Source organism: Triticum aestivum, chromosome 5D (genome assembly GCF_018294505.1).
Source record: "Triticum aestivum cultivar Chinese Spring chromosome 5D, IWGSC CS RefSeq v2.1, whole genome shotgun sequence".
Classification (NCBI taxonomy): Eukaryota; Viridiplantae; Streptophyta; class Magnoliopsida; order Poales; family Poaceae; genus Triticum; species Triticum aestivum.
In genome coordinates this window covers 5,741,748-5,765,059 of record NC_057808.1, presented here as the reverse complement: position 1 = coordinate 5,765,059, position 23,312 = coordinate 5,741,748, and the positions used below count along the sequence as shown (strand labels likewise).

Here is a 23,312-nt window from a genome sequence, read left to right as displayed (position 1 = left end):
AGCTTCCAACAATGAGAACCACGGGCATGCTTTAGTCACAGTGGCTACTATCTAGCTAGATGGAAGTAATGTTGGACTTCTCAAACTGTTACTACTACTACTAACAGCTAGCTAGACGTTGTCCATGTTTACAGCTAGTATATCAGTTCGTAATAGTCTCTGTAAATATTCGATCGATGTTAATGTCGTCCTTAGCCGCCTTCCTGTGTTTTCTATCTGCGGTATTCAGGACGGCGTCCTTGCTCTAATTATTTATGATGTGCTTCATGATACTACCAGCTGGCTAATTATATATGTGAGACACTAACTAGCTACCAGCTGGCCGGTAATACATACACTACTGAGATTGTAGACCCATTTGTCAAGACGTACCATTTCGCTACTAGCCCTGTTCGTACGTACAGTATTGAGGTATGCATGCAAGCCACATCTTCTGTTAAAGTTAGTGCAATGAATTCATTCATTTTAGTTTGAGACATACTCCTATATATTTATAAAGCTGAGTTGAAATTACTTCATGATCTGTGATTGTTTCTCTTCACATATATATCATCAATATTCTCATCTTGATATGGTATCTTTTCTTTCTTTTTCTTTTTCACTCTAGTCAATATTTTTAAGCCACTAGCTCGATTAACATGAACATTTATATGGTATATGCTAGGTTATCAGCTAGGCCGGGGGTGCTATCCCTATTTTCAAATAAAGCTTCCATGCTTGGTTGTTCACTAAACCCATAAAATTGCGATTTGTTCTGAAGTAAATTTAATAGTCATGGTTTTATAAGAACTTACTCAATTGTAAATGTATGTAAGAATACAGTATACTCTCAAGTCTCATCTGTCCATTTGTTGAACGTCCATACAAAAATATGCAATACGACATAATACTCATAGGGATGGACCAAGCAAAATTATGGGGGAAGGAGTAACTCATGCTAATGTTCTTGCAGGTCAAATAACATCATGGACTTCACAAGTCTCACCATGTTGTGGTGGGCCATAGCTCTTCTTTTCATCACCGTATTAGCCACCAAGATCTCAAGAGCAAGTATCACCAACATTGATCCACAATGTACAACAGGTCAACGTCCACCGGTAGTCCATGAAGCTGCTCTCTTAAAACTAGTGCCTACCCTGTTGAAGAAGGGCCTACCGGCAATGATCAATGATCTATATGTCAAGTATGGAAGTGTCTTCACAGTAAGTTGCTTGGGAGTGACCAAGGTGACACTCTTGATCGGGCCAGAGGTGATGGCTCATTTCTTCCAAGGTTTGGAGTCGGAGATCAGCCATGGTAACCTTTTTGAGTTCACTGTGCCCATGTTTGGCGAGGCGGTTGGTTATGGAAGAGATACCGCTACCCGAACAGAACAGATGAGCTTCCACATCGAAGCACTGAGGCCTTCAAGGTTGAGGAGCCACGTATATCCCATGCTTCAAGAAGTGGAGGTGTGTAGTAAACAGGGTGTGCCTTTACTCATATGTTTTTTTTTTTTGCCTGGCCTCAATCTCGGCTTATGCAAGAAACCATTATTTATTGCAAAGTTTAAACTGTAACTACTCGTCTGTTCTGGAGTGCATGTTTACATACAAGTTGTACAAACCTTATTGTGTATTGTTGCATATATGCAGGGTTACTTTGCAAAATGGGGAGAGGAAGGCATAGTTGATATAAAGCTTGAGTTCGAGAAGTTACTGATGTTGATCTCAAGCCGATGTTTGCTCGGTAAAGAGGTTCGAGAGAACATGTTCGATGAGGTATTCAGGCTTTTTCACGAGATTGAAGACAACGGTGTAACATTGATCAGTTTCTTGTTCCCATATCTTCCAACTTCAGCAAACCGGCAGCGTGATAGAGCGCGCATCAGGCTAACACAAATCCTCTCCGATGTCGTTGAGTGCCGTAAGAGCTCCGGCACAGTTGAGGAGGACACACTGCAGAAACTAATTGACTCCAAGTACAAAGATGGTCGCCCTACAACAGTAGCTGAGGTAGTCGGGCTGATCATTGGCTTACTGTTTGCTGGAAAACACACCAGCTCTCACACTAGTACTTGGACTGCAGCTTGTCTACTTAGCCATCCAACCTTCTTGAGAGCTGCCATTGAGGAGCAACAACAAATCAATAACAAATACAAGGACAAGGGGCTAGACTACAATGCATTTATAGAGATGGATACATTGCATTGTTGCATCAAGGAGGCTCTAAGGAAGCATCCTCCAACACCAATGTTGGTTCGCATGGCACATAGGCGCTTCACGGTGAAGACAATCGAGGGCAAACAATATGACATTCCACAAGACCACATTGTAGCAAGTCCTACTATAGTCAACAATAACATCCCTTATATCTATAAGGATCCTGAGGTATATGACCCGTGCCGGTTTGGCCCTGAAAGAAGAGAGGACAAAATAGGCGGCAAGTTCTCGTACACCTCATTTAGCGGTGGACGACATGTTTGCACTGGGGAGGCCTATGCTTACATGCAACTTAAAGTGATATGGAGCCATTTGTTGAGGAACTTTGAGCTGGAACTGATCTCTCCTTTCCCAAAGACAGACTGGAGCAAGTTCTTGCCAGAGCCACAAGGAAAACTTCTCGTTAGATATAAGAGAAATGGCGTTGTGCATCCACTTAATTAGTCAATCTTTTTTTTGTGGCGAAAACGCTTAGTTAGTCAATCTACTTGTGTGCATGCAATTTGCATGTGTATTTGTACGCGTACGTGTTTTCTTATGTGTAATGCCCATGCAATCGTGTTTGTAAGTCGAGAAGTTGCATTGAGAGAGACGGATGCGACATTGAGAGCTAGTAGAGGTCTGTACTCCCTATTATGTGCATCAGAAATAAGAGTTCTTCGTTGGTTTCAAGGTTGTTCTCTGTTGGGAGTGAAATGCGTCATTAGGGCATTAACGGCGACCCGCAAATTTTCACCTGCGCCTGTTTGCGGACAAAAGGAACTAGTTCGCGGACACGCGTGCGCAAGGCAGCCACCCAACACTGCCCGCATACATCTTAACAAACTATGCAAACAGACCGGACGAAATTCGTTTAAACACTACCTGATTTTATATAAACATGCTGGATTTCATTACATTTCGTACAACATCAACTAAGTGATGCTCGTCTGGCTCGGGAGGTATAATTAATACAACTAACTATGGTCGCCGGCGCCGTTCCCCGTGTCCGGCCATGAGCCCCGAGAACCGATGCTTCGCCTTCCATAGTTCTGCCTCGGCGCTCTCCACCTCGTCCTCCTTAACCTCTGCCACCGGAGACCCGGGAAGTGAAGCTGTCCGCCTCCACGTCGCTGCCAAGTAGCTAATCGGTCGTCGATATTGAGCCCACCAAGCTTGGCCTCAACAGGAGGGGAGGAGCGGTGGCCTTCTTGGGACCCCAGCGGCGGGGACCAACCGTGCTCTACTCTTCCTCACTGCCGGCGGCACCCACGAACGAGTCGGCTTCATGGTCGTGATGGCGGGGCGCGGCCTCGCCGTCGGTCTTCCCCCACACCTCATCTGCCGCCTCGTCGAACTCCATGTAGGCGGCCCCCAGTTCGTCATATTGCTGGCGGTACCACCAGCAGGCAAATCAGATCTCGCGGGTGGAGCGGTAGGACTCGAGCAGCGCCGCCTGCTCCGCCAGATCTGTGTCCGGCGTGATCGCCCTGCCGGTGGCGAGCTGCTCCTCCGCCTGTTGGTGCTACTGGAGGAGCTGGTGGTTGTAGGCAGCGTTGGCCTGCGCCTCCCGAAACTGCTCCTCCCGCAACATGTCCATGTAATGGGCATGCGCCTCGCCGATGGTCATGAAGGAAACATGTCCTAGAGGAAATAATAAAGTTGTTATTTTATATTTTCTTATTCATGATAAAGGTTTATTATTCATGCTAGAATTGTATTGATCGAAAATTTAAATACATGTGTGAATACATAAACAAATATCGTGTCCCTAGTAAGCCTCTACTAGACTAGCTTGTTGATCAAAGATGGTTAAGGTTTCCTAACCATAGACATGTGTTGTCATTTGATAAAGGGATCACATCATTAGGAGAATGATGTGATGGACAAGACCCATCCGTTAGCTTAGCATATTGATCGTTCAGTTTATTGCTATTGCTTTCTTCATGTCAAATACATATTCTTTCGACTATGAGATTATGCAACTCCCGGATACCAGAGGAATACCTTGTGTGCTATAAAAAGTCACAGCATAACTGGGTGATTATAAAAGATGCTCTACAGGTATCTTCGAAGGTGTTTGTTGAGTTGGCATAGATCGAGATTAGGATTTGTCACTCCGACTATCGGAGAGGTACTCTGGGCCCTGTCGGTAGTACACATCACAAGCTTGCAAGCAAATGACTAAGGAGTTAGTCACGAGATGATGTATTACGAAACGAGTAAAGAGACTTGCCGGTAACGAGATTGAACTAGGCATGAAGATACCGATGATTGAATCTTGGGCAAGTAACTTACCGATGGACAAAGGGAATTACGTATGTTGTCATAACGGTTCGACCGATAAAGATCTTCGTAGAATATGTAGGAGCCAATATGGGCATCCATGTTCCGCTATTGGTTATTGACCGGAGAGGTGTCTCGGTCATGTCTACATAGTTCTTGAACCCGTAGGGTCCGCACGCTTAACGTTCGATGACGGTATAGTATTGTATGAGTTATGTGATTTGGTAACCAAATCAATTGTTAGCCGTGTGCGGCGCCCCCCTCCATCGTTTACACCCCCGGTCACATCTTTGTAGTGCTTAGGCCAAGCCAGCAAGGATCACCTCACCATCACCGTCATCACACCGTCGTCCTGACGGAACTCATCTACTACCTCGATGACTTGCTGGATCAAGAAGGTGAGGGATGTCACTGAGCTGAACGTGTGCAGAACGCGGAGGTGACGTGCGTTCGGTATTTGATCGGTTGACGTGAGAAGAAGTTCGACTGCATCAACCGCGCCGTGAAATGCTTCCGCTTATGGTCTACGAGGTACATAGACACACTCTCCTCCCTCGTTGCTATGTATCTCCATGGATAGATCATTGCGTGTGCGCAGATTTTTTTTGTTTTACATGTAACGTTTCCCAACAGTGGTATCAGAGCCAGGTCTATGCTTAGATGATATGCACAAGTAGAATACAAAGAGTTGTGAGCGGTGATAGTCATACTGCTTACCACCAACGTCTTATTTTGATTCAGCAGTATTGTGAGATGAAGCAGTCCGGACCAACCTTACATGTCCAAGCACATGAGACCGGTTCCACCGACAGGCATGCAACTAGCTAGTTTTGCATAAAGGTGGCTGGCGGGTGTCTGTTCTCTTACTTTAGTTGAATCGAATTTGACTGCGGCCGGTCCTTGAAGAAGCTTAAAATAGCAAACTTGACGAAACACCGTTGTGGTTTTTTGCTATAGGTAAGAACGGTTCTTGCTAGTAACCCGTAGCAGCCACGTAAAACTTGCAACAACAAAGTAGAGGACATCTAACTTGTTTTTGCAGAGTATGTTGTGATGTGATATGGTCACGACATGATGTGATATACGTTATTGTATGACATGATCATGTTTTGTAAGATATCTGGCAACCGGCAGGATCCTTATGATTGTCTCTTTATTGTATGAAATGCATACGCCATGTAATTGCTTTACTTTATCGCTATGAGTTCGCAATAGTTGTAGAAGCAATAGTTGGCGAGACGACCACGACACAACGATGGAGATCAAGGTGTCGAGCCGGTGACGATGGAGATCATGACGATGCTTTGAAGATGGAGATCAAAAGCACAAGATGATGATGGCCATATCATGTCACATATTTTGATTGCATGTGATGTTTATCTTATATGCATCTAATTTTACTTATAACGACGGTAGCATTATAAGATGATCCCTTCAATAAATTTCAAGGTAAAAATTTTCTTCCTGAGTATGCACCATTGTGGAAGTTTGTGGTTTCGAGACACCACATGATGACCGGGTGTGATAGACTCTACGTTCATATACAATGGGTGTAAGACAGTTTTACACATGCGAAATACTTGAATTAAACTTGACGAGCCTAGCATGTATAGACATGGCCTCGGAACACTGGAGACCGAAAGGTCGAACATGAGTCATATAGTAGATATCATCAACATAGAGATGTTCACCGTTAATGACTACCCCATTTCACGTGACGATCGGATATGGGTTAGTTGATATGGATCATGTATCACTTAGACAACTTGAGAGATGTTAATTTAAGTGGGAGTTCATTAGTAATTTGATTCATTGAACTTAATTTATCATGAACTTAGTCCTTACAGTATTTGCAAATCTATGTTGTAGATCAATAGCTCGCGATATAGCTCCCTCATTGCTGCACAGAAGAATTATGTCCTTGATGCACTGCTAGGTGACACATGATGTCTACTACGCAAGCTTCTTCTTGTAGACGTTGTTGGGCCTCCAAGTGCAGAGGTTTGTAGGACAGTAACCAATTTCCCTCAAGTGGATGACCTAAGGTTTATCAATCCGTGGGAGGCGTAGGATGAAGATGGTCTCTCTCAAACAACCCTGGAACCAAATAACAAAGAGTCTCTTGTGTCCCCAACACACCCAATACAATGGTAAATTGTATAGGTGCACTAGTTCGGCAAAGAGATGGTGATACAAGTGCAATATGGATGGTAGATATAGGTATTTATAATCTGAAATTATAAAAACAGCAAGGTAACAAGCGATAAAAGTGAGCACTAACGGTATTGCAATGCTAGGAAACAAGGCCTAGGGTTCATACTTTCACTAGTGCAAGTTCTCTCAACAATAATAACATAATTGGATCATATAACTATCCCTCAACATGCAACAAAGAGTCACTCCAAAGTCACTAATAGCGGAGAACAAACGAAGAGATTATTGTAGGGTACGAAACCACCTCAAAGTTATTCTTTCGGATCGATCTATTCAAGAGTCCGTAGTAAAATAACATGAAGCTATTCTTTCCGTTCAATCTATCATAGAGTTCGTACTAGAATAACACCTTAAGACACAAATCAACCAAAACCCTAATGTCACCTAGATACTCCAATGTCACCTCAAGTATCCGTGGGTATGATTATACGATATGCATCAAACAATCTCAGACTCATCTATTCAACCAACACATATAACTACAAAGAGTGCCCCAAAGTTTCTACCGGAGAGTCAAGACGAAAACGTGTGCCAACCCCTATGCATAAGTTCACAAGGTCACTGAACCTGCAAGTTGATCACCAAAACATACATCAAGTAGATCACGTGATATCCCATTGTCACCACAGATATGCACATGCAAGACATACATCAAGTGTTCTCAAATCCTTAAAGACTCAATCCGATAAGATAACTTCAAAGGGAAAACTCAATCCATTACAAGAGAGTAGAGGGGGAGAAACATCATAAGATCCAACTATAATAGCAAAGCTCACGATACATCAAGATCGTGCCAAATCAAGAACACGAGAGAGAGAGAGAGAGATCAAACACATAGCTATTGGTACATACCCTTAACCCCGAGGGTGAACTACTCCCTCCTCGTCATGGAGATCGCCGGGATGATGAAGATGGCCATCGGTAAGGGATCCCCCCTCCGGCAGGGTGCCGGAACAGGGTCCCGATTGGTTTTTGGTGGCTACAGAGGCTTGCGGCGGCGGAACTCCGGATCTATTGTGCTCCCCGATGTTTTTAGGGTATATGGACATATATAGGCAAAATAAGTCGGTCAGGGAAGCCATGAGGGGCCCACGAGGGTGGGGGCGTGCCGAGGGCGGTAGGGCGCGCCTCCCTGCCTCGTGGCTTCCTCGAAGCTTCCCTGACATCTACTCCAAGTCTCCTGGATTGCTTCCGTTCCAAAAATAACCGTCCCGAAGGTTTCATTCCATTTGGACTTCGTTTGATATTCCTTTTCTTCGAAACACTGAAATAGGCAAGAAAACAGCAATTTGGGCTGGGCCTCCGGTTAATAGGTTAGTCCCAAAAATAATATAAAAGTGTTTAGTAAAGCCCATAAACATCCAAAACGGACAATATAATAGCATGAATACTTCATAAATTATAGATACGTTGGAGACGTATCAGCATCCCCAAGCTTAATTCCTGCTCTTCCTCGAGTAGGTAGATGATAAAAGAAATAATTTATGAAGTGTGAATGCTAGAAGGCGCACAAGTTTGATCAATGATAATTTCAATCACCTTTTCTAGCATCATCATATGTCATAGCAGTAGCTCATCTCATAAAACTCTCCATGATTAAGTAACAAGTTATTCACATGTTAAAGCATAGATCATAAACTTTCTTGAAAACTAATAAACAGTTCTCAGTCATCAAACAATTGCAATTCATCTTATTTTCAGGAAGGGTCTATGTAAAAGCTTTGATTTAGCAAATCCCACATACTCAACTATCATATAGTCTTCCATGATTGCTACCACTCAAAGCACATTTTTTAGAACAAATAGCATCCATCGAACACAGAGAAAGATAGGGGCTTAATGTTTCGCCTCCCAAACTTTAACCTCAAGGGTAATGTCAACAATAATAATTCATGATCAAATATATTTGAATGGCCATATATGCTTAGATCTTTCCATCACATGATGCTTGCCAACTAAAGAATAGGTTGGAATGAGAAGGAATATTACTGACTCTTGCATAAAAGTAAAAGATAGGCCCTTCGCAGAGGGAACCAGGGATTTGCAGAGGTGCCAGAGCTCGAAGCTAAAACAGAGATGAAAATATTTTTGAGAGGTATGATTTCATTGTCAACATAACGACCAAGAGTTCCCAATATCTTCCATACTACATACATTATAGGCGGTTCCCAAACAGAAAGGTAAAGATTTTACTCCCCCTCCACCAACAATCACACTCCATGGATTGTCCGAAACAACGGGTGCCATCCAACTATCAACAATTCTGGGGGAGTTTGTTTAAATTATTTGTGATTTTGTTTTTGATCTTTTGATCATAGGACTGGGCATCCCAGTTACAAACCATTTTCTCGTGAATGATGAGTGGTGTCCACTCATCGTGCGAATAACCCACCTAGCATGGAAGATACTGACAGCCCCTAGTCGCTACATGAGCGATTCGGGCATACAAAACAGATAATTATTTGAAGGTTTAGAGTTTGGCACATGCAAATTTACTTGGAACGGCAGGTAAATACCTCATATAGGTAGATATGGTGGACACTCATGAAATAAACTTGGTTCAAGGAATTTGGATGCACAAGCAGTATTCCCGCTTAGTACAGATATTTTGGCTAGCAAAGGATTCTAAATAGCAAGCACCACATGTTAGAGGATCCATAACAATATAACTTCTATACAAATATACCCAAGCATAACTCATTATGTTGTCTTCCTTGTCCAACTTCAACTAATTTTCTCAGGTTTGAAAATAATTAATGGGGCTCACAATCATAGAAGATGTCCAAGATAGTATATTTATATGTGAAATCTCTCTTCCTTCAATATTCTTTCATGAATTGTTCAAGTGACCAATACAATGTTTGCTAACCTTCAAAAAATTTACCACCTCTACTTCTTATATGTGAAGGCATTACTCCCCATGGGATAAGCATATGAAACATATATAATTTCAGATTTATGATATTCAAATCATTCAACTATTTACTCATAGGATATAAGTGAAGCACACGAGTAAATGACAAACTACTCCAAAAAGATATAAGTGAAGATCAATGAGTAGTTAAATAATTATGTAGCTTTGTGTAGACTCTCTCTCATTTAATAATTTCAGATCTTGATATTTTATTCAAACAGCAAGCAAAACAAAATAAAATGACATTCTAATAATAGCAAACATCAAGTGAAGAAGCAAAAACATAGGATCAACCGAAACTAACCGATAGTTGTTGAAGAAGAAAGGTGGGATGCCAACCGGGGCATCCCCAAGCTTAGACGCTTGAGACTTCTTTGAAATATTATCTTGGGATGCCTTGGACATCCCCAAGCTTGAGCTTTTGTGTCTCCTTAATTCCTCTCATATCACGGTCTCCTTAAATCTCAAAAGCTTCATCCACACAAAACTCAACAAGGACTCATGAGATAAGTTAGTATAAACCAATGCAAAAACCTTATCATACTCTACTGTAGAAAATCACTAAAATTATTATTCAACAGTGCATACTAAATGCCTCTGCATATTTAATAGTCCTATCCTCAAATAGAATCATTAAACAAGCAAACATATGCAAACAATGCGAACATAACAGTAATCTGCCTAAACAGGACGGTCTGTAAAGAATTCAGCAAGATCCATACTTCCCTAGCTCCAAAAATTATGAAAGAAAATTCCCACTGTAGTAAATTTACCATAGCTTATTATGCAAAAGTTTTCAACATTTTATCACATTCTGACTTTTCTAGGGAATGCTTGCAACAGCGGTAAACTTTCTGTTTTCAAACAGCAACATGTAGACTTGTAAAATAGGCATAGTAAAGGCTATCAATGTCACTTTTATTTAAATAAAAGATGCAAAACATTGTTATAAATAACAGCAAGGAAATCCTAACAAAATAAATTGACGCTCCAAGCAAAACACATATCATGTGGTGAATAAAAATATAGCTCCAAGTAAAGTTACTGATGAACGAAGACGAAAGAGGGGATGCCTTCCGGGGCATCCCCAAGCTTAGGCTCTTGGTTATCCTTCGATATTACCTTGGGGTGGCTTGGGCATCCCCAAGCTTAGGCTCTTGTCACTCCTTATTCCATAGTCCATCGAATCATTACCCAAAACATGAAAACTTCACAACATAAAACATAACAGAAAACTCGTAAGCTCCGTTAGTATAAGAAAATAAATCACCACTTAGTTACTATTGTGAACTCATTCTAAATTCATATTGGTGTAATATCTACTGTATTCTAACTTCTCTATGGTTCATACCATCCAATACTAATCACAGATTCATTAAAATAAGCAAACAACACATATAAAACAGAATCTGTCAAAAATAGAACAGTCTGTAGTAATCTGCATCAAACGCAAACTTCTGGAACTCAGAAAACTCTACCAAAATAGGAAGACCTAGATAATTTGATTATTGATATACTGCAATTGTATTAAGTATTTTATCACTTTCTGGTGATTTTTAACAATTGTTTTCGTGAGCAGAAAGTTTTTGACTTTTTCAGCAAGATCAAATAATTATCATCCAAGAAGATCCTATAGGTTTTACTTGGCACAAACACTAATTAAAACATAAAACCACATTTAACCAGAGGCTAGATAGATTATTTATTACTAAACAGGAACAAAAACAAGGAACAAAAATAAAATTGGGTTGTCTCCCAACAAGCGGTAACGTTTAACGCCCCTAGCTAGGCATGATGATTTCAATGATGCTCACATAAAAGATAAGAATTGAAACATAAAGAGAGCATCATGGAGAATACGACTAGCACATTTAAGTATAACCCAATTCCTATGCATAGGGATTTTGTGAGCAAACAACTTATGGGAACAATAATCAACTAGCATAGGAAGGCAAAAAAAGCATAACTTCAAAACTTTAAGCACATAGAGAGGAAACTTGATATTATAGCAATTCCTACAAGCATATGTTCCTCCCTCATAATAATTTTCAGTAGCATCATGAATGAATTCAACAATATGACTATCACATAAAGCATTCTTTTCATGATCTACTTGCATAGAAATTTTACTACTCTCCACATAAGCAAAATTCTTCTCATTCGGAATAGTAGTGGGAGCAAACTCAACAAAATAACTATCATGTGAAGCATAATCCAATTGAAAATTAAAATCGTGATGACAAGTTTCATGGTTATGTTTATTCTTTATAGCATATGTGTCATCACAATAATCATCATAAATAGGAGGCATGCTTTCATCATAATAAATTTGCTCATCAAAACCTGGGGGACTAAACATATCATCTTCATCAAACATAGCATCCCCAAGCTTGTGGCTTTGCATATCATTAGCGTCATGGGTATTCAAAGAATTCATACTAACAACATTGCAATCATGCTCATCATTCAAAGATTTAGTGCCAAACATTCTAATGCATTCTTCCTCTAGCAATTGAGCACAATTATCGGAATGCTTATTTTCATGAAAGATATTAAAAAGATGAAGCATATGAGGCACTCTCAATTCCATTTTTTTGTAGTTTTTTTTATAAAATAAACTTGTGATAAAACAAGAAACTAAAAGATTTGATTGCAAGATCTAAAGATATACCTTCAAGCACTAACCTCCCCGGCAACGGCGCCAAAAACTGCTTGATGTCTACTACGCAACCTTCCTCTTGTAGACGTTGTTGGGCCTCCAAGTGGAGAGGTTTGTAGGAGAGTAGCAAATTTCCCTCAAGTGGATGACCTAAGGTTTATCAATCCGTGGGAGGCGTAGGATGAAGATGGTCTCTCTCAAACAACCCTGCAACCAAATAACAAAGAGTCTCTTGTGTCCCCAACACACCCAATACAATGGTAAATTGTACAGGTGCACTAGTTCGGCGAAGAGATGGTGATACAAGTGCAATATGGATGGTAGATATAGGTATTTATAATCTGAAATTATAAAAACAGCAAGGTAACAAGTGATAAAAGTGAGCACTAACGGTATTGCAATGCTAGGAAACAAGGCCTAGGGTTCATACTTTCACTAGTGCAAGTTCTCTCAACAATAATAACATAATTGGATCATATAACTATCCCTCAACATGCAACAAAGAGTCACTCCAAAGTCACTAATAGCGGAAAACAAACGAAGAGATTATTGTAGGGTACAAAACCACCTCAAAGTTATTCTTTCGGATCGATCCATTCAAGAGTCCGTAGTAAAATAACACGAAGCTATTCTTTCCGTTCAATCTATCATAGAGTTCGTACTAGAATAACACCTTAAGACACAAGTCAACCAAAACCCTAATGTCACCTAGATACTCCAATGTCACCTCAAGTACCCATGGGTATGATTATACGATATGCATGAAACAATCTTAGACTCATCTATTCAACCAACACATGGAACTTCAAAGAGTGCCCCAAAGTTTCTACCGGAGAGTCAAGACGAAAACGTGTGCCAACCCCTATGCATAAGTTCACAAGGTCACTGAACCTGCAAGTTGATCACCAAAACATACATCAAGTAGATCACGTGATATCCCATTGTCACCACAGATAAGCACATGCAATACATACATCAAGTGTTCTCAAATCCTTAAAGACTCAATCCGATAAGATAACTTCAAAGGGAAAACTCAATCCATTACAAGAGAGTAGAGGGGGAAAAACATCATAAGATCCAACTATAATAGCAAAGCTCACGATACACCAAGATCGTGCCAAATCAAGAACACGAGAGAGAGGGAGATCAAACACATAGCTACTGGTACATACCCTCAGCCCCGAGGGTGAACTACTCACTCCTCGTCATGGAGATCACCGGGATGATGAAGATGGCCACCGGTAAGGGATCCCCCCTTGCAGAGTGCCAGAATAGGGTCCCGATTGGTTTTTGGTGGCTACAGAGGCTTGCGGCGGCGGAACTCCCGATCTATTGTGCTCCCTGTTGTTTTTAGGGTATATGGACATATATAGGCGGAAGAAATCGGTCAGGGGAGCAACGAGGAGCCCACGTGGGTGGGGGGCGCGCCCAGGGGGGTAGGGCGCGCCTCCCTGCCTCGTGGCTTCCTCGAAGCTTCCCTGACGTCTACTCAAAGTCTCCTGGATTGCTTCCTTTCCAAAAATAACCCTCCCAAAGGTTTCATTCCGTTTGGACTCCGTTTGATATTCCTTTTCTTCGAAACACTGAAATAGGCAAGAAAACAACAATTTGGGCTGGGCCTCCGGTTAATAGGTTAGTCCCAAAAAAATATAAAAGTGTTTAGTAAAGCCCATAAACATCCAAAACAGACAATATAATAGCATGAATACTTCATAAATTATAGATACGTTGGAGACGTATCAACATCCCCAAGCTTAATTCCTGCTCGTCCTCGAGTAGGTAAATGATTAAAGAAATAATTTATGAAGTGTGAATGCTAGCAGGTGCACAAGTTTGATCAATGATAATTTCAATCACCTTTTCTAGCATCATTATATGTCATAACAGTAGCTCATCTCATAAAACTTCTCATGATCAAGTAACAAGCTATTCACATGTTAAAGCATAGATCATAAACTTTCTTGAAAACTAACAAACTAGTTCTCAGTCATCAAACAATTGCAATTCATCTTATTTTCAGGAAGGGTCTATGTAAGAGCTTTGATTTAGCAAATCCCACATACTCAACTATCATATAGTCTTCCATGATTGCTACCACTCAAAGCATATTTTTAGAACAAATAGCATCCATCGAACACAGAGAAAGATAGGGGCTTAATGTTTCGCCTCCCAACTTTTATCATATAGGTAATTGTCAACAATAATAATTCATGATCAAATATATTTGAATGGCCATATATGCTTAGATCTTTCCATCACATGATGCTTGCCAACTAAAGAGTAGGTTGGAATGAGAAGGAATACTACTGACTCTTGCATAAAAGTAAAAGATAGGCCCTTCGCAGAGGGAAGCAGGGATTTGCAGAGGTGCCAGAGCTCGAAGCTAAAACAGAGATGAAAATAATTTTGAGAGGTATGCTTTCATTGTCAACATAACGACCAAGAGTTCCCAATATCTTCCATACTAGATACATTATAGGCGGTTCCCAAACAGAAAGGTAAAGATTTTACTCCCCCTCCACCAACAATCACACTCCACGGCTTGTCCGAAACAACGGGTGCCGTCCAACTATCAACAATCCTGGGGGAGTTTGTTTAAATTATTTGCGATTTGTTTTTGATCTTTTGATCATAGGACTGGGCATCCCAGTTACCAGCCATTTTCTCGTGAATGATGAGCGGAGTCCACTCATCGTGAGAATAACCCACCTAGCATGGAAGATACTGACAGCCCCTAGTCGCTACATGAGCGATTCGGGCATACAAAACAGATTATTATTTGAAGGTTTAGAGTTTGGCACATGCAAATTTACTTGGAACGGCAGGTAAATACCGCATATAGGTAGATATGGTGGACACTCATGGAAGAAACTTGGTTCAAGGAATTTGGATGCACAAGCAGTATTCCCGCTTAGTACAGATATTTTGGCTAGCAAAGGATTCTAAATAGCAAGCACCACATGTTAGAGGATCCATAACAATATAACTTCTATACAAATATACCCAAGCATAACTCATTATGTTGTCTTCCTTGTCCAACTTCAACTAATTTGCTCAGGTTTGAAAATAATTAATGGGGCTCACAATCATAGAAGATGTCCAAGATAGTATATTTATATGTGAAATCTCTCTTCCTTCAATATTCTTTCATGAATTGTTCAAGTGACCAATACAATGTTTGCTAACCTTCAAAAAATTTACCACCTCTACTTCTTATATGTGAAGTCATTACTCCCCATGGGATAAGCATATGAAACATATATAATTTCAGATTTATGATATTCAAATCATTCAACTATTTACTCATAGGATATAAGTGAAGCACACGAGTAAATGACAAACTACTCCAAAAAGATATAAGTGAAGATCAATGAGTAGTTAAATAATTATGTAGCTATGTGAAGACTCTCTCTCATTTAAGAATTTCAGATCTTGGATATTTATTCAAACAGCAAGCAAAACAAAATAAAATGACATTCTAAGGATAGCAAACATCATGTGAAGAAGCAAAAACTTAGGATCAACCGATACTAACCGATAGTTGTTGAAGAAGAAAGGTGGGATGCCAACCGGGGCATCCCCAAGCTTAGACGCTTGAGACTTCTTGAAATATTATCTTGGGATGCCTTGGGCATCCCCAAGCTTGAGCTTTTGTGTCTCCTTAATTCCTCTCATATCACGGTCTCCTAAATCTCAAAAGCTTCATCCACACAAAACTCAACAAGGACTCGTGAGATAAGTTAGTATAAACCAATGCAAAAACCTTATCATACTCTACTGTAGAAAATCACTAAAATTATTATTCAACAGTGCATACTAAATGCCTCTGCATATTTAATAGTCCTATCCTCAAATAGAATCATTAAACAAGCAAACATATGCAAACAATGCGAACATAACAGTAATCTGCCTAAACAGGACGGTCTGTAAAGAATTCAGCAAGATCCATACTTCCCTAGCTCCAAAAATTATGAAAGAAAATTCCCACTGTAGTAAATTTATCATAGCTTATTATGCAAAAGTTTTCAACATTTTATCACATTCTGACTTTTCTAGGGAATGTTTGCAACAGCGGTAAACTTTCTGTTTTCAAACAGCAACATGTAGACTTGTAAAATAGGCATAGTAAAGGCTATCAATGTCACTTTTATTTAAATAAAAGATGCAAAACATTGTTCTAAATAACAGAAAGGAAATCCTAACAAAATAAATTGACGCTCCAAGAAAAACACATATCATGTGGTGAAGAAAAATATAGCTCCAAGTAAAGTTACCGATGAACGAAGACGAAAGAGGGGATGCCTTCCGGGGCATCCCCAAGCTTAGGCTCTTGGTTATCCTTCGATATTACCTTGGGGTGCCTTGGGAATCCCCAAGCTTAGGCTCTTGTCACTCCTTATTCCATAGTCCATCGAATCATTACCCAAAACATGAAAACTTCACAACATAAAACTTAACAGAAAACTCGTAAGCTCCGTTAGTATAAGAAAATAAATCACCACTTAGTTACTGTTGTGAACTCATTCTAAATTCATATTGGTGTAATATCTACTGTATTCTAACTTCTTTATGGTTCATACCCTCCAATACTAATCACAGATTCATTAAAATAAGCAAACAACACATATAAAACAGAATCTGTCAAAAATAGAACAGTCTGTAGTAATCTGCATCAAACGCAAACTTCTGGAACTTAGAAAACTCTACCAAAATAGGAAGACCTAGATAATTTGATTATTGATATACTGCAATTGTATTAAGTATTTTATCACTTTCTGGTGATTTTTAACAATTGTTTTCGTGAGCAGAAAGTTTTTGACTTTTTCAGCAAGATCAAATAATTATCATCCAAGAAGATCCTATAGGTTTTACTTGGCACAAACACTAATTAAAACATAAAACCACATCTAACCAGAGGCTAGATAGATTATTTATTACTAAACAGGAACAAAAACAAGGAACAAAAATAAAATTGGGTTGTCTCCCAACAAGCGGTAACGTTTAACGCCCCTAGCTAGGCATGATGATTTCAATGATGCTCACATAAAAGATAAGAATTGAAACATAAAGAGAGCATCATGGAGAATACGACTAGCACATTTAAGTCTAACCCAATTCCTATGCATAGGGATTTTGTGAGCAAACAACTTATGGGAACAATAATCAACTAGCATAGGAAGGCAAAAAAAGCATAACTTCAAAACTTTAAGCACATAGAGAGGAAACTTGATATTATAGCAATTCCTACAAGCATAAGTTCCTCCCTCATAATAATTTTCAGTAGCATCATGAATGAATTCAACAATATAACCATCACATAAAGCATTCTTTTCATGATCTACTTGCATAGAAATTTTACTACTCTCCACATAAGCAAAATTCTTCTCATTCGGAATAGTAGTGGGAGCAAACTCAACAAAATAACTATCATGTGAAGCATAATCCAATTGAAAATTAAAATCATGATGACAAGTTTCATGGTTATCTTTATTCTTTATAGCATACGTGTCATCACAATAATCATCATAAATAGGAGGCATGCTTTCATCATAATAAATTTGCTCATCAAAACTGGGGGACTAAACATATCATCTTCATCAAACATAGCATCCCCAAGCTTGTGGCTTTGCATATCATTAGCATCATGGGTATTCAAAGAATTCATACTAACAACATTGCAATCATGCTCATCATTCAAAGATTTAGTGCCAAACATTCTAATGCATTCTTCCTCTAGCAATTGAGCACAATTATCGGAATCCTTATTTTCATGAAAGATATTAAAAAGATGAAGCATATGAGGCACCCTCAATTCCATTTTTTTGTAGTTTTTTTTATAAACTAAACTTGTGATAAAACAAGAAACTAAAAGATTCGATTGCAAGATCTAAAGATATACCTTCAAGCACTAACCTCCCCGGCAACGGCGCCAGAAAAGAGCTTGATGTCTACTACGCAACCTTCCTCTTGTAGACGTTGTTGGGCCTCCAAGTGCAGAGGTTTGTAGGACAGTAGCAAATTTCCCTCAAGTGGATGACCTAACGTTTATCAATCCGTGGGAGGCGTATGATGAAGATGGTCTCTCTCAAACAACCCTGCAACCAAATAACAAAGAGTCTCTTCTGTCCCCAACACACCCAATACAATGGTAAATTGTATAGGTGCACTAGTTCGGCGAAGAGATGGTGATACAAGTGCAATATGGATGGTAGATATAGGTATTTGTAATCTGAAATATAAAAACAGCAAGGTAACAAGCGATAAAAGTGAGCACTAACGGTATTGCAATGCTAGGAAACAAGGCCTAGGGTTCATACTTTCACTAGTGCAAGTTCTCTCAACAATAATAACATAATTGGATCATATAACTATCCCTCAACATGCAACAAAGAGTCACTCCAAAGTCACCAATAGCGGAGAACAAACGAAGAGATTATTGTAGGGTACAAAACCACCTCAAAGTTATTCTTTCTGATCGATCTATTCAAGAGTCCGTAGTAAATAACATGAAGCTATTCTTTTCGTTCAATCTATCATAGAGTTCGTACTAGAATAACACCTTAAGACACAAATCAACCAAAACCCTAATGTCACCTAGATACTCCAATGTCACCTCAAGTATCCGTGGGTATGATTATACGATATGCATCAAACAATCTCAGACTCATCTATTCAACCGACACATAGAACTTCAAAGAGTGCCCCAAAGTTTCTACCGGAGAGTCAAGACGAAAACGTGTGCCAACCCCTATGCATAAGTTCACAAGGTCACTGAACCCACAAGTTGATCACCAAAACATACATCAAGTAGATCACGTGATATCCCATTGTCACCACAGATAAGCACATGCAATACATACATCAAGTGTTCTCAAATCCTTAAAGACTCAATCCAATAAGATAACTTCAAAGGGAAAACTCAATCCACTACAAGAGAGTGGAGGGGGAGAAACATCATAAGATCCAACTATAATAGCAAAGCTCGCGATACATCAAGATCGTGCCAAATCAAGAACACGAGAGAGAGAGAGAGATCAAACACATAGCTACTGGTACATACCCTCAGCCCCGAGGGTGAACTACTCCCTCCTCGTCATGGAGATCACCGGGATGATGAAGATGGCCACCGGTATGGGATCCCCCTCCGGCAGGGTGCCGGAACAGGGTCTCGATTGGTTTTTGGTGGCTCTAGAGGCTTGCGGCGGCGGAACTCCCGATCTATTGTGCTCCCTGATGTTTTTAGGGTATATGGACATATATAGGCGAAAGAAGTCGGCCAGGGGAGCCACGAGGAGCCCACGAGGGTGGAGGGCGTGCCCAGGCGGTAGGGCGCGTCTCCCTGCCTCGTGGCTTCCTCGAAGCTTCCCTGACGTCTACTCCAAGTCTCCTGGATTGCTTCCGTTCCAAAAATAACCGTCCCGAAGGTTTCATTCCGTTTGGACTCCGTTTGATATTTCTTTTCTTCGAAACACTGAAATAGGCAAGAAAGCAACAATTTGGGCTGGGCCTCCGGTTAATAGGTTAGTCCCAAAAATAATATAAAAGTGTTTAGTAAAGCCCATAAACATCCAAAACAGATAATATAATAGCATGAATACTTCATAAATTATAGATACGTTGGAGACGTATCAACAGACCTATTGCAGGAGCAGATGCAGACGTTATGAACGTTTGACAAGCTCGGTATGATGACTACTTCATAGTTTAGTGCGCCATACTTTACGGCTTAGAACAGGGACTTAAAAAATGTTTTGAACGCCATGGAGCATATGAGATGTTCCAAGAGCTGAAATTGGTATTTCAGACTCGTGCCCGTGTCGAGAGGTATGAGACTTCTGACAAGTACTTTGCCTACAAGATGGAGGAGAATAGCTCAACAGTGAGCATGTGCTCAGAATGTCTGGGTATTACAATCGCTTGAATCAAGTGGGAGTTAATCTTCGAGATAAGATAGTGATTGACAAAATTCTCTAGTCACTATCACCAAGCTACTAGAACTTCGTGATGAATTATAATATGCAAGGGATGGCGAAAATGATTCCCGAGCTCTTCACGATGCTGAAATCAGCAATGGTAGAAATCAAGAAAGAGCATCAAGTGTTTATGGTTAACAAGACCACTAGTTTCAAGAAAAAGGGAAATGGAAAGAGAGGGAACTTCAAGAAAAATGACAATCAAGTTGCCGCTCCCATAAAGAAGCCCAATGCTGGTCCCAAGCTTGAAACTGAGTGCCTTACCTTACTAGTATTAATAGTATCCCCTGGGTATTTGATACCGGTTCAGTTGCTAAGATTAGTAACTCGAAACAGGAGTTGCAGAATAAACAGAGACTATTTAAGGGCGATGTGACGATGTGTGTTGGAAATGATTCCAAGGTTGATACGATCACCATCGCACACTCCCTCTACCTTCGGGATTAGTGTTGAACCTAAATAAATGTTATTTGGTGTTTGCGTTGAGCATGAATATGATTTGATCATATTTATTGCAATACGGTTATTCATTTAAGTTAGAGAATAATTGTTATTCTGTTTACATGAATAAAACCTTCTATGGTCATACACCGAATGTGAATGGTTTATTGAATCTCGATCGTAGTAATACACATATTCATAGTATTGTTGCCAAAGATGCAAAGTTGACAATGATAGTGCAACATACTTGTGGCACTGCCATTTAGGTCATATTGGTGTAAAGCGCATGAAGAAACTCCATGCAGATGGGCTTTTGGAATCATTTGATACTTGCAAACCATGCCTCATGGGCAATATGATTAAAACTCCATTCTTTGGAACAATGGAGCGAGCCAATGACTTATTGGAAATAATAAATACCGATGTATGCGGTCCAATGAGTGTTGAGGCACACGGCGGGTATCATTATTTTCTGACCTTGACAGATGATTTGAGCAGATATAGGTATATCTACTTAATGAAACACAAGCCTGAAACATTTGAAAAGATCAAAGAATTTTAGAGTGAAGTGGAGAATCATCGTAATAAGAAAATAAAGTTTCTATGATGTGATCGTGGAGGCGAATATTTGAGTTACGAGTTTGGCCTTCATTTAAAACAACGTGGAATAGTTTCACAACTCATGCCACCTGGAACACCACATCGTAATGGTGTGTCCGAACGTCGTAACCATACTTTCTTTTGACTATAAACAGTAGGGAAAAACCCCACTGCGACTTTTATTAAAATAAAGAACTAAAGATGTAGATGTCTTACAGGGCTTGAGATAAGCCCAGGCGAACAAGAAGAAAGAAGAAAGAAGAAAGAAAAAAAGTACCTAAAAAAGCTAAAGGGAACTAGAGAATAAGAAGAAAATAAAAGAAAGGGAAACAGAAACAGAAAACAGAAAAATAAAGATCTAAAGCCTACTATCTATCCAGGTCTTGAATGGCTGAGCAAATTTTTGCTTGATTCTATACTCCAGCCACTTGAGTTCCTCGAAGAAAATTGCTTTCCATCCTTGGAAAGAAGGTTGAATATACTCAAAGATTTTGTTGTTTCTTGAAATCCAGATTGCCCAAGACCCCAATATGATAATTTCCATGAAGAAGGGGACATTAAGTTTTTCTTTCAAGTCTTGATATGCTTCCAGCACTGACAGGTTTCTTGTTCTGGTTGGACAGATAAAATCCCAACATTGCTGAGAGAAAGGGCAACTCCAGAATAAATGATGCAGTGTTTCTACTTGTTGACAGTTTAGCACGGCACAATTGTAGTCATCTAGTGCAAAAGTTTTTCTTCTTAATAAGTTTCTTATGTTGACCCTGTCATGGAGCAGCATCCAAAAAAATACCTTATGTTTTGGCTGACAAGAGCATTTCCAGATCCATTTAAAATGTTGTGGAACTTGTTTGTACCCAATCAGTACAGAGTATGCCTTGGATGCTGAGAAGACACCATTTCCCCAGATATAACTCCATGTGTTTGTCATGTTGAAATAAGCAGACTGCCTGATGTCTAAACAGATGTTTTCCATCAGAATGAATTCTTCATGAGCTTGGGGAGTCAGTGGCAAGTGAAATAGATCTTCAATGTACACCTCATTCACCACCTGATGGACACTGGCCTTAGGATTAATCACAAATGAGAATAGATGTGGGAACATCCTCCTCATTAGATTAGAATGTGAGAGATCCTCATAAAATATAGCACTTTTTCCATCTCCAAGATTGCATCTAGCCATGGCTTTATATTGATCAATGAGTGCCACATTAGCTTTCCACCAAAATGAACCTACCTGTTGCTCCCCAGGCAGATGGCCATTGCTATAATAAGATTCCCAAATCAGATTTACCCATGGAATATCATGCCTGTTGTAAAATTTGTGCAGGTTCTTCATAAGCAAAGCCTTATTTTGTGTGAAAATGTCCATAACTCCCAGGCCACCATGATCTTTGGGTCTACAAACAGTGCTCCAAGCTACTAAAGCTGGTCTTCTATCTTCCACATCTGGGCTTCTCCATAAGCAGTGTCTTAAGTATTTGATGATCTGATTTTTAGTTGTGATTGGTATGTCCAAACAGCACATGATGAATATAGGTAATGAAGCCAATACTGATTTGACCAATAATAGTTTACCAGCTTGTGTCATGAATGTAGAAAGCCCTGCTAATCTTTTAGCCAGCTTGGCAACCATGGGAAGGCACTGCTCCACTGTAGGTTTCTGCAACCCCAGTGGCAACCCCAAGTAAGTGAAGGGGAACTGACCCCTGGCACAATGCATTGTATTTAGGAGTAGTTGTGCCCTCTCTTCCTCAATATTGATTGGTAGAAGGAATGATTTTGCATAGTTAACTTTCAGTCCTGTAGCAAAGACAAAAGTACTGAGGAGAGCTCTAAGGCAAACAAGCTGCCTGGCATTTGCTGGCATCAGAACCAAGGTATCATCGGCATATTGCACAACTGGGAAATCAGGGCATGAATTGACTTGTAAGGGTGCAGTAATGATGCCCATTCTCATGGCTCTGTTCAACATAGATTGAAGAAGGTTAGCTGCCAACACAAAAAGTAGTGGGGAGAGAGGATCCCCTTGTCTAACCCCTCTT

The 23,312-nt window shown here is 40.0% G+C and overlaps 1 protein-coding gene across 1 annotated transcript; it reads left to right on the top strand.

Moving 5' to 3' along the window:
* The first annotated feature begins 965 nt into the window (after positions 1-965).
* On the top strand, positions 966-2,645 carry LOC123124071 (obtusifoliol 14-alpha demethylase-like). Its single transcript, XM_044544774.1, has 2 exons — positions 966-1,451; positions 1,635-2,645. Exons 1-2 carry the CDS (start codon positions 966-968, stop codon positions 2,643-2,645), a joined length of 1,497 nt encoding a protein of 498 aa, XP_044400709.1.
* Positions 2,646-23,312: the final 20,667 nt, after the last annotated feature.